The sequence below is a fragment of the Myotis yumanensis genome, unplaced genomic scaffold (assembly GCF_028538775.1).
Source record: "Myotis yumanensis isolate MYYU_CA2020_CCGP unplaced genomic scaffold, mMyoYum1.0.hap1 SCAF_9, whole genome shotgun sequence".
Classification (NCBI taxonomy): domain Eukaryota; kingdom Metazoa; phylum Chordata; class Mammalia; order Chiroptera; family Vespertilionidae; genus Myotis; species Myotis yumanensis.
In genome coordinates this window covers 69,940,946-69,953,865 of record NW_027223760.1, presented here as the reverse complement: position 1 = coordinate 69,953,865, position 12,920 = coordinate 69,940,946, and the positions used below count along the sequence as shown (strand labels likewise).

General features: G+C 42.3%; 1 protein-coding gene across 1 annotated transcript in view; it reads left to right on the top strand.

Annotated features, from left to right (window-relative positions):
- The first annotated feature begins 90 nt into the window (after positions 1-90).
- Positions 91-12,920, top strand: part of FBXL13 (F-box and leucine rich repeat protein 13) — a 161,208-nt gene continuing 148,378 nt past the window's right edge. Inside the window, exon 1 of the mRNA XM_070424581.1 lies at positions 91-218. Coding sequence (XP_070280682.1) covers positions 144-218 — 75 coding nt within the window. The 5' untranslated portion in view covers positions 91-143. The remainder of the gene's footprint in view (positions 219-12,920) is intronic.

Sequence of the window (12,920 nt, the reverse complement as noted above, 5' to 3'; positions counted from 1 at the left end):
CTCGCCCCCAGCGCCCCGCCCACCGGCCCGCGGTTGCCACGGCAACGTCGGGACGCGCTCGGCCCTGACTCCCGCTCTGCACCTGCCTGCCGCCCCAGCGAGGAGAGGAGGCCGGGAGCGCAGTTTCAGTGGAGCCTCTTGCCATGGCCTCCCTACGCAATGCCAGCCCCTGGCTGAGAAATTACTTCAAGGAGAACTATATTCCTCAGGTCTGCGAGGTACTGGAGCATCTTGGCGGCGGAGTTAGAGGGGGAGGAATGGGAAGGGGTTTCCCCGAGGAGGGCTAGGGTTTGGCGGGGTGAGGGAGTGGAGAGGAGGAAGGGAATGGAAGAGGTGGAAGTCAGCTTTGGTCAGGTCGGGGCAGACGATAGAGATCCGAGAGAAGACGGAGGGGTGGTGGTGGTTGAAAGAGGGGCGTGGCTGACATCTCCCAGGGAGAAGGAGCGCAGGGCCCCAGGACAGAAACTCCAAACTCCAGCTTTGAAGGTTTGGAGAAGAGCCTGAAGACAAGATCAGGAGTGAGAAAGAAGTACATTAGGGACAAAGGAAGGAAACCAGGAGAGTGTGGCTTTATGAAGAGAGTGGGCAATAGTGTCCACTAAGATAAGGACCTGAAGGGGTCTAGTGGGTACGGCCCAAGGCCAGCCTGAGGTTCCAATGGAGCGATGAAGGCAGAAGATACATTGGGGTTAGCTAAGGAGAAAGGGGAAGAAGAGACCTTAGGAGGGAAAGTAGCCAGCTTTTTGTGAAGGGAAGGATCCCACACCTAGTATTTTCTTAAACCGGAGGAAGGACTGCCCCCACTCCTCACCATCATAACAGGAGGGGAGAAGGACAGGATAGGAGTGGGCAGTTTCGTAGGACGTCAAGAAAGTTCTCTGCTGGCTTTTTTTTTTTTTTTTTTTTTTTTTTTTTTTACAAATATTTGGTGAGATGTTTGCCAAGAATGTGTATGTTTGGGTAGGGATAAAGGGAACAGAGGTGAGGTATGGGGACATGAGGCAGAGAGAAGTCTAGGGAAGGAAAGAGAAGGTGAGCAGTATGGAGAGCCCAGCTGGGGTAGTGACTCTCCTATCCAGTTGGGAGGGCAATTTGGTACAGTTCCCCTCCTTTATGGATGGTAATTTAATAAAATGTTAAACACATCTGACGTTGACCAATCATTTCCACTTCTAGGGATCCACTATAGAGCTATACCTGCATATAGGATTAGAAGTTTGTATAAGATATTCATCATAACATTTTTAATAGTGAAAATAGTAAATAACCTAAATGTGAATACAGGAACAGGATATTATGTAGGATTAAGTATATCTGTACCTTTTGAGAAAAAAAGCTCCCCAAGACATATTAAATTTTAAAAAAGAAAATACAAGTTGCCCATCAAAGTGTCTACTAAAATCTAGCTACTTATCAGATTTCACATATGCATGTATGTATAGCTGTGTATGTATACGTACATGTGTATATGTATGTATAAATGTATAGGTGTGTTTAAATGTATATATGTATCTATATGTAAGAATAATACATGCATAGAACATATGCCAAACTATTTACAGCAAATGTTTTGGGGGATGGTTTTAGAGGAGAATTCTCATTTTTCACTCTATATATATCTGTATTGTTTTAAATTTTGTGATGCATTTCATATGTTTTACCTTTATATAATTATGTTTGAAAATATGTAGAGAGCATGTACTCATCTTCCCAATTGTGTGATTTTCTCAAGTAGCACTCGGTAAACCACACGTAGGTCCATAAATACAAGTTGACTTCCTCCAGGATAGGAGTTTGCCAGGCATATAGAATGGAAGGGCGACGGTGAGGGCGCTGGGTTTTTGAGAGAGCCTGAAGTGATGGGCCACAGACTCTAAGGGCTAGGAAATGAGAATAAAACATATACTGATATGTTGGTAGAAAGTACAGGCTCCCGAGGGGTGAGTGAAGAGGGCTGGAGGGAGTAAGTGAGTGAGGGAGCTGGAAAAGTAGGAGGTAGGAGTCAGAAAGTGGAATATTTGTATTTAAGATTCAGGATAAAGCCATTCTGAGTGATGATAGTCCAGGTTGGCCATGGAGCAGGTAGCAGAAGTGGATTTGAGTTGAGGGACAGGGAGCATCAGGGAAGTGGGAGCTGCTCTTCGCCTGCTCTCCACTTGCTGTAACATTACAAAGCTGCAAGAGGCATCCCTGGCCCTTCCTCAGTGTGAGCCCGTCCTCACCAGCCTACTGTATTGCTCTGCCCGTGGAGAAAGGAGGCCCTCAGAAGCGCTCCTTATTGTTTAAGATGTTGTTCTCTTGAGGAGTCCTTCACTCAGCTCTGCTACCACATTACCAGCTAGTGCAAAAGAGCAGTCTTCTGGGGCCCCACATACCTATCCTAACCTGGTTACCTGCTTCCCCTGGGAGGCTACCGGGATGAGTCCCATTGTGCCTCATATCCCTGGACACTTGCCCATTGGACCCAATTTGTCAGGCCTCACACTCTTTCTAAAACCCATCTTCTGTAAGCTTTGGAATACCTAATCGTTTATCTCAGATTTCCCTGTATGTTGAACCTCTTCTAAACTTCATTCATCTATCTGTCCTAAATAAAACATGGTGTCTACTTAACATATAATTCCCTTGCAAACCTCTTGAATAGAGACTGATTAAAAAAAATCTGTTTGATTCACTGGACTTACTGAATCTGTTGATGAATATTTTTTATCAGTTTTAGAAAACTCTTGGTCATTTTCAACTATTTATCCAATTCTTTCTTCTTCTGGGACTCCAAAAAAAAATATGTTCGATTTTTGTTCTTTGTCCTACATTCCCCTTTTGTACTCTGCTCTGTTTTCCCCCATCCTTTTGCCCCTCTGTGCGCAAGTTTGGACGTTTTTTTCACTCATTGTCTTCGAGCTTACTGAATCTGTTTTATGTTGTGTCCAGTCTACTGTTAAATACATCACATGACTTCTTCATTTCAGATAGAATGTGTTCCAGTTCTAGAATGTTCCTTTGATTCTTCTTATACATTCCAATGAAAATTCTGCATCTCTTCACCCATTTGGTCTGTCATTTCCTGTTTTCTTTAACATGTTAACTCTTGTTCTTTTAAAATTGTTGTCAATGTAAAGTTGAATTAAAATATTTATTATAATTTAATTGTTAGAATTGAATAAATGTTCTTTATTTAAATCACTGGTTTAATTTCTGTCTCCTGACTGGACCTTGACTGATGCAGAAGACAGCTGGAAAGGGAAACGAGGGAACTTTCTGGGGATTTGGAAAATGACTGTGAGGTGTGGATGTATCCATTGTCAAAATTATACAGCTAAGCCCTGACTGGTTTGGCCCAGTGGATTGAGCGTCAGCCTGCGGACTGAAAGGTCCCAGGTTCAATTCCGGTCAAGGGCATGTACCTTGGTTGCGGGCACATCCCCAGTAGGAGGTGTGCAGGAGGCAGCTGATCACTGATCGATGTTTCTCTCTCATTGATGTTTCTAACTCTCTATCCCTCTCCCTTCCTCTCTGTAAAAAATCAATAAAATATATTTAAAAGAATAATAAAATTATACAGTTAAGATCTGTGCTTTTGAATTCATGTAAATTTTACCTAAAAAATGTAATTGAGAACAGGTAGGAAAATGGATGGATATATAAATAATGTAAGAATCAGAATGGTGATAATTGTCAAAACTGGGTGATGGTGTATAGGGGTTCATTGTTTATATATGTTTGGTGTTTTCCATAATAAAAAGTTAAAAGATAGCCATGTCTGGGTGTTTTTTTTATAATGTATGTAGCTACAGAATTATAAGCTTGATTTGTCTGTATAGTCATTTTCTGTGTTTGCTTGCTATATCAATTATCCATGGCTATGTAATTCAACTGCAGCATTTCGTGACTTAAAACAACAGGAATCATTTAGTTTGCCCAACAATCTGAACTTCTGGCAAGGTCTTTCAGGAAGAGATGTCTCTGCCCCATGTGGTACCATCTGGGCTGGATCAACAGGGGGTTAAAGATCCATTAAAAAAAGAATCGTTTTATTGATTTTGAGAGAGAGAAAGGGAGAAGAGAGAAACATCAAGTGAGAGAGTAACATCCATCAGCTGCCTCCTGCATGCCCCCTACCAGAGACCAGGCCTGTAACCCAGCCATGTGTCCTAGCCAGCATCAAACCAGCAACCTTTCGATTGACACCTAACTAACTGAGCCACACCAGCTAGGGCAAAGATCCATTTTTAAAATGGTTCACTCACATGCTTGGCAAGTTAGTGCTGGGTGTTGGCTGGGAGTTCAGCTAGGTCTGTGAACAAGTAGGCGTGGTTCCTTCATATGGGCCTCTCCATGGGCTACTTGAACTTCCTCACAGTGTGGTGGCTCGGTTTTAAGACCAAGCATCCCCAGAGAGAACTATGTAGAAGTTCTATCACCATTTATGACTACAGCTCAGATGTCCATATAACATTATTTTCACCTAGATTCAAAAGGAGGGAACATGGACCCTACTTGTTTTCATGTCATTCTTAAGAGATATACTTATTTGTGGGATTTGTATCACAAAGTGAGACTTGGTATTTTACATCATATTAGCTCAAATTTGTATGCTGTAAATCTTCACAGAGTGCAACCACACAGTATCATCATTTTAATTCTGGCACAGAGTCTCAAAACGGGCTAAGGTTGACTTGGCTATGTCATCACTGTACTGGTTTTCTTGCTTTTAAAATTGAATTTATTTGGGTACAGGTTTCAAGTGTACAACTAAACAAACCCCATCATCTGCACACTGTATCATGTGTCCATCATCATCCCAAGCAATTTCTTTTTGTCCCCATTTCCCCCCACTTTTCCCATCTCCACCTACCCCTACCCCCCTCACCCCTGTTTCCCTCTGGCTATCAACACACTGTTGTCTGTATCCATGTGCTATGTAAATATGTTTTTGTGGGTTTTTGTTTTTTTTGCTTAATCCCTTCATCTTCTTTCATCCAGTCCCCCAGTGGCCCTCCCCGCTGACAGCTGTCAATCTGTTCCATGTATCCATGCCTCTGTTTCTATTTTGTTGGTCAGTTTATTTTGCTCATTAGATTCCACATATAAGTGAGATCACATGGTATTTGTCTTTCTCTGTCTGACTTATTTCACTTAGCATAATACTCTCCAGGTCCATCCACGCTGTCACAAAAGGATTTCCTTTTCTTTTACAACTGAGCAGTATTCCATTGTGTAAATGTACCACAGCTTTTTTTTCCCTCTAAACTTTTTATGTATATTTGTTTGTTAATCCTCACCTGAGGATATTTTTTCCCCATTGATTTTTAGAAAGAATGGAAGGGAGAAAGGAAGGCGGGGAGAGAGAGAGAGAGAGAGAGAAACATTGATGTGAGAGAGACACATAGATTGGCTGCCTCCTGAACATGCTCCAACTGGAGGCCTTCATTGGAACCTGCAACCCAGGTACATGCCCTTGAATCTGTGACACTTCGTGTTTGGGCCTACGCTCTATCCACTGAGCCCACCGGCCAGGGCACCACAGCTTTTTTGTCCACTCATCTACCGATGGGCATTTGGGCTGTTTCCAGATCTTGGCTATTGTAAACAATGCTGCAATGAACATGTGGACCACAACAGTATCACTCAGTAAGTGTATCTGAGCCCTTCTATCTATAATGATCTCTCGTTTCTTCTTTCTTTTCTATGTTCCCCAGGAGCAGATATATACTGGACATTAACAAGTCACCTGCACAACATCTACTTCTCCCTTCTCTCTTCCTAATATTCCTTCCATTTTTATGTTATAACCTACCCTTTCCCCTCATAGCTCATGTGCTTCAGGGAAACTGACTATTTGTATCTTAGGTTGGAGTCTGATTAACTTACACAACTAGTGCATTGAGTTTTCTAGGCCACAATGTTTGTGACCATGGCTGGTGGTGGTGAGGATCATGGGAAAGGGCAAGATGTGATCTAAGCCAATTTAGGTCAGGTTGCTTGTTGTAATGTTGGGATAGAGATTTACCATCTCTGGATATTCATGGGGGAAACATGTAGCCCTGGGAGCCATTAGCAATGATCCTGTGTCCACAAGGAGAGATGGTTTTAGGGTGAAGTGGATTTTGAGGAAGGCAGCATGGGGAAATGGAAAGAAATCAGATTTCTAATGACATCAGTAAGCCACTGGGTTAAACCTGCTACCACATGGGGTCTGGGCCCGAAGTGGATCTGCCTTGGGCTGGTCTGTAGTGTGTGGGTTCTTGACTTCATGTAGGAAAGATTTCACCAACAAGTCCAGGTGATTTTGAGAGTACGTTTACTAAAGCTGGGGACAGTGACACAAAGGACAGGCTTAAGGTAGAAGTAACAGGAGAGCCCGGGGGGTGGGGGTGGGGGGCTACTTTGGCCCCTAGAAATATCATAGGAAAGAAGTGAGCCAAGGTGAGGCTGCTGTTAGCTCCCTGGGAAGTCAGAGAAAAAGGGGGCTTTGGCGATAGGATCAGGGGGTAAATCCAGAATGAGCTGCCTGCTGCCCAACGCTCCCCTGATTGCAAGTCTCATGGGGACTACTAGAGTTTAGGAGAAAGAAAGTAGAGATCTAAGGCATGAGCATGCTCTAGCGAGAGCACGCCGTGAGTCCTTTTTCTTGAGGCTTTTAAAAATCTTTCTTTGAACAGTGGGAATTCTAGGCAAGGTCTTAGGGCAGTGGTTCTCACCCTTCTGGCCCTTTAAATACAGTTCCTCATGTTGTGACCCAACCATAAAATTATTTTCGTTGCTACTTCATAACTGTAATGTTGCTACTGTTATGAATCGTAATGTAAATATCTGATATGCAGGATGGTCTTAGGGAACCCCTGTGAAAGGGTCATTTGACCACTGAAGGGGTCGCGACCCACAGGTTGAGAACCGCTGTCTTAGGGGAGGCTTAACAGAAAATTCATTAGCTTTCCAGGTGTGTCCTTCAATATGTTGATTCATCAAAATGTGAATAGAGAGGGGTCAGAGTTTTTATCTGGTTAGTTTATTTTCAAAGAACATCATCTAAGAGGGACCAGGACCCAGGCCCTTCTGTCCCAGGACTGTTGGAAGGTGTAAAGCATTTGCTCCTTACTGTCCTTGGTTAGGGAAAATAAAAATTTGTGATTCATTAGCTGTCTGTAAATTGCTCAAATTGTTTGGCCTCATTTAGTGATTTTTGTCAGTTTCCCTTATTCCACATGTCAAGGAATTTCCCTAGCTTCTTACTGTTCTGCCTCAAACCCAAGCTTGATCTTTTGAATTTGCAGTTGTAGGAGCCAATATATGTGGAGTTGAGGTTTAGTACTTGAAACCTAAAGCACCTGAAGCAAGACAAAGGGATCATTTCTGCTATGAGATTGCCCAGGTTGGATTCGTGGCGTGCCAATTACTAGTTGTGTGTTCTGAACACGTTTCTTAATCTTTCTGCCTTGGTTTTCTTGTAGTAAGATTCCAGCTGGATGAGAGACAGGCCTTTATTTTCTAGAGTGAGAGAAAGCAACTGTGAAAGGAAAAAATGGGAGAAGAAAAGCACAAAATGTGTCCTCAGGAAAATCAGTTTTAGGCATAAACAAAGACCGTCCCGGAAGTATAAAAGCATGGGAAATGCTGGGAACTGCTGTTTCTCATCGTAGGCAGCCAGCTGTCTGGCTGGGTCGCAGGCCTGCTCTGGTCTCCCAGGGGCGAAAGCCCTTTTGCCTCTGTTTATATGGCTGAGGTCGCTGGACATCCTGTTTCCTTGATGGGCCTGGGCCGGCCTCCGTCACAGCTGGCACCTTCCTAAAACCCTCTCACTCTGGTTCAGCTTCCAGCTGCGCCTGTGTGTGGCTCACGGCATACAGTGCATACCGGTAGAGGTGGCTTCTTTCTTTCTTTTATTTTTTATTTTTTAGCAGAAGTCCAGGGATGTAAGGTAGAGGAGAAGCACTGGGAGCAAGAAAATTCTGCTGCTTCCATTTACTCCCATCTATGCCCATCTTACAATATCCAAGAGCAACTCTGCTTTTATCTGTATTGTATTTTGGGATTCCCATGAGTGTCATTTTTATTGATTTCAGAGAGGAAGGGAGAGGGAGAGAGAGAGAAAACATCGAAGATGAGAGAGAATCATTGATTGGCTGCCTCCTGCATGCCGTGACTTCCTGGTTCACAGGTCGATGCTCAACCACTGAGCCACACCAGCCTGTGACTTGCGGTTTTCAAAGATTTTTTTTTTTCTGATTTAAAAAGCGAATTTCAAACCACTGTGATCAGCATCCAGGCTCTGTCAAGAAATAATCTCTTCCTGATGGGTCATGTTCTCAGTGTTGTAGGAAGCTAGCCTTTTCCCTCATAGACCGTCCGTATCTGGTATGGCTTTCCTACAACATGGATGTATTGTTTATACAAAAGATATAAACATAGAGATAGAGGATGGCCTTTTTTTTTTTTAGATCTTGGAGTTGATATTTTTGTAAACTTTAATTTTAGATTTGAAATAAATGAACTAAATGGTTAAATACTTGGAATTTAAGCAATAAAATACTTTCTATATATTATTTTAAGGTTTAGGAGAAATATATTTTAGAAATCCAGGTGGTTTTTTGTTTTGTTTGTTTTTCGTTTTTTTGACATGTCTGCCTGTAGACACTCAGCGCCTGAACCCGATAGAACTGTGGGAAAACTGTGTTTCCTTCTGATTCCCCACTCATTGTGTTCATCATCTCTCTCTGAGAGCTCTGAGATACTCACCCCTCCACTAATTGGAATCACCTTCCTTGGAGATATTCCTTTCAAAAGACATTGAATTTTGGAAGATATAATTAATATAACAGCTCAAACAATGAAGCCTTGTTGGTAGAATTTCAGACAGTAGGTCATCCAAAGTATTTAGAAATCTGTCCTCCTCTTTTTTTTTTTTTTTATTGTGCAGAAATCAGCACACTGTTTACAAACAAGGCCTGCCCCATAGGGACTCAAGATGGGCGAGACATTGTGGTGTGGTGCCTACAAAATGATTAAGCAGCCATTCATGCAATTGTATCTGAGAGTAAAAAAGAGCTCATCAAATTGTTAGCTCAGATTTTGGTTTAACATCTAGGAAAGAATAAAAGAGTTTGCAAAACTAGATCTGTCCAGCAGAGGGCATATTTAAATTACAAATCATGATTTTACACAGTTTTCTATTTTTAGAAATAAATAAATACATTTTTTATTTTTATGATTTTATGCAGTTTTTATGCTTTATGTTTCTTTCATGATTACTTTTCCAATCTTTGTTTTAAAATTTTATTTATTTCTAAATCACATAGACTCTATTATGTGTCTTTTTGTAAAATTTAATTTATTTTATTTTTTGTTAATCCTCATCCGAGGATATTTTTCCATTGATTTTTTTAGAGAGAGTAGAAGGGAGGGGGAGAGAGAGAGAGAGAGAGAGAGAGAGAGAGAGAGAGAGAGAGAGAGAAACATCCATGTGAAAGAGACACATCAACTGAGGTTGCCTCCCGCACTGGGGCTGAGGATGGAGCCTGCAACCGAAGTATGTGCCCTTGACTGGGAATCGAACCCAGGGCACAGGCCGATGCTCTATCCACTGAGCCAAACCGGTTAGGGCAGGTCTTTTTAGTTCTTCTCCGTCACCGCCCCGCCCCCCCCCCCCCCCCCCCCCCCGCCCCCTACAAGGAATAGTTGCTGCAAATATTTGACAGATATGCAAGAATCAGGAATTACTGAATACACGAGCAAAGGACCAATAGCCAATCTAGGAAAGAAAGAACTATTTATAGTAGCTAATTTTGCTGGACCTTGGGGGCTTGAAGGTAGTGGCTTCCCCTGAGGGCGGTATTTACTGAATTCTCTCAACCCAGCCAATCAAGTCACAGATGCAGTTCTAGAGGCAAACCTGCGGGGCATATGATTTATTATTTCTCCAGAAACAATTCACTTATCTGGGGATTAGACAGCTGGTAACTGATAGCAATCGGTAGCAATCTAGCTGCTATCAGAATCTGTCGTCTTGCTCACCTCACCCCACAGAGACCACATGCCCTCACCTGCCCCCTCAAGTTGGATGGCTGAGGTCAGTTGGCCGCTTTCAATAGTCTTCAGTATTCTTTCAGTTACAGAGCTTCTAAAATAAAAATCTGGTACCCTCTATCTAAATGTTGACAAGACACAGCAACCCCTTTATTTTCAAATTTTTAACTTACTTCCATAGAAACAAATTAAGCTTTGCCCTAGAAAAACAGCATGCCGACTCCAGCTCTTCCACACATGGGGATTTCGAGCGGTTGTGAAATGTCAGCTTGGACTTGTTTTGGGTGTTGGGGAGGGTAGGGAGGTTGAAGGGACTTTGAATAAACCTGTTCCTAAGAAAAGGGGTTTCTGTAACTGTGTGATTCTGGCATTGCATTTCTGAATGCATCCTCACCTAATAAAAGAAAAAACAAGGTGCAAACTGCATGTTGATTATTCCACCACCTGTTTAAAAGAATTTCCTGGGGTGGGGGTGGGGTAGGCCTAGAAGGGGTCATGGGGGGGGGTGGGGAATGGGGACATATGTAATACTTTCAACAATACAAGTTTAATGTTAATGGGGGGAAAAAAAGAATGTGTTTCTGGGTTTGCATATAAATAAAATATTTCCAGATAAATAGCTTACAAAAAAACCCTTCAACTTCTGGAGGAAGATACACATGCACACAACGTTGTGTGAGTGCAAGGTATGGGTAAGGGAGGAGCCCTGGGTTTGTAGTTTCAAAATCCCTGGCTCTGTGAGTCACCGGGCCCTTCTTTGCCTCATCTATGAAGTCCAGAAGCAAGAATACAACCTCTAACAGTCAAGGCCATCCTAGTTGGATCTCGGAAACAAACTGAACTGTGACTCTCTGAGGCAAGCCACCTGTGACCTTTGGCCATGTGAATGGTCTTGCTGGGGTTTGACCATGAGTGACCTGTTGGGTCTAAAGGAGGACCAGTCCCAGGTTCTGGCTTTCTCACAGTGTGGCTCTGCCTGCTCCTGTCTTATATTAATCTTTTACTCCAGTCAAACTGGTCTGAGCCCAAGGCTTTGCTCTTGCCGAGAGAAAGACCCTACCATCAAGCCCCCTGTCCTCTCCTTGCCAGCTGGAAGATTCTCCAACCGCTAAGGACCCCACAAGCATGTGGTCATTACTTTTATCGCTACTCTCATAGAGCAATTATTTTCTGTATTTAGGCCTTTAGCAGATTTCACTATGTGTATCTGAGTAGCTTCAAAGATAAGACTTGCTCTCTTAAGTGTTGTGTATCTACCCCTAGTTCTAATAGACAGTTATTATTTTGTTATTTATATCTAAACTATTGTTCTATCAAGTTTTCTCTCCCGACCATTTCCCCGCAAATGCATTTGTTCTAATCTTTTCCATTAGTTTTGATATAAAGTCAGTCTCTCTCTGTCATCACACTGACCCTTGAATGATACAAGGGAATGTTTTTCAATTTATTTTCTCTTTGTCCAAGTCTTTTCCTCTAATGGTAGTGGTAATTAGCAGTGGAATGGTTAAAAGTAATGATGATGGCTTGCTATCATTATTATCTATGAAGGACTTAGTTTGTGCTAGACACTCTTCAACGTACTTTACATATATTTATGCAATTCTCATTATAGTTATATGGAATGTGTACCTTCATTATCCCATATATAGTTAAGGAAACAGAGGGACAGAGAAGTAACTTGTCAGAGGTTACACATTAGAAAATTGCAGACCCAGGATTTAAACCCAGTGGACTCTACCCATGGCATCATCTTGCTCCTTGAAAGATGGGTAGTAGTGGAAAGTAGACGTAACTGTCCTGGATTAACCCACATTTGTCATCAGTACCCAGACAGCTTTCAGAATATTTGAAAAATATTAGGGACTGAGATTAGGGAGGCAGAGCCAAAAGAAAGTTGAGGATTACACAATTGTTTTGTGAATTTACAAGCTTGATAAAGCCAATCTGGATAATTAAGCCATGGTCTTTTTTTTTTTTTGGTCCTTGATTATGTAAGTTTTTACTAAGAAAATGAGCAATAAAGCCTTGATTAATATTTCTGAGAGTCAAACATTCATCTTGTGGGAATTTTTGCATGTTTCACCTCTGCTTATGAAGACCAAACTAATGGTTTTGTGATTTTTATTTTCAGTAAGCAGAAAAAAAGCTATTAATTTACTAACTATATTTCTTCTTGGCATGTAGCTAAGCACAGTTCACACAAAAATATATAAGACCTTAGGCTACTTTATTTTGCCTAGTGGGAAACTATGAAGCGTGAGATTTCTTATGCAAAAGTGAACGTTCGAACTATGCTGGCTCCATATGCCTTTAGCATTCCAGAGACTTATCCTTTCAACCTGAATTGACTTCTGCAAGTTAGCTTTTCAGGAAATGTAGTTTTCTGATCTATGAGCATGGAGATGTGAAAAAATAAGCAATGTCTCATATACATTAATCAGATTCCAACCTCCTTAAAAATTCATGTTAAAGGCGAATTCCCTGAAGGACTAGTTTTCAGAGGATAGGATACATTTAGGTTGGAATCACCCTGAATCTAATAAAAATAAAGGTTCCTAGGCCCTGATCTTAGAGACCACATCACTCTCCAGGTGATTCTGATGTCCTCTAGGTGCCAGAATAGGATGGAGGATGGAGGATGGAGGATGGAGGATGAAGGATGGAGGATGGAGGATGGAGGAGGGAGGAGGGAGGATGGAAGATGGAGGATGGAGGATGGAGGATGGAGGAGGGAGGATGGAAGATGGAGGATGGAGGAGGGAGGAGGGAGCGCAGAGCAGGAAGTACAGAAACTCAATAGGAGGGGGACCCAGGCACACAGTGCAAGATAGCAGATGACCTTTCATCAGAGCTATCCAGGGAGCTGTGTGAAGTCTGGCCTCCATGTAATAGAAGAC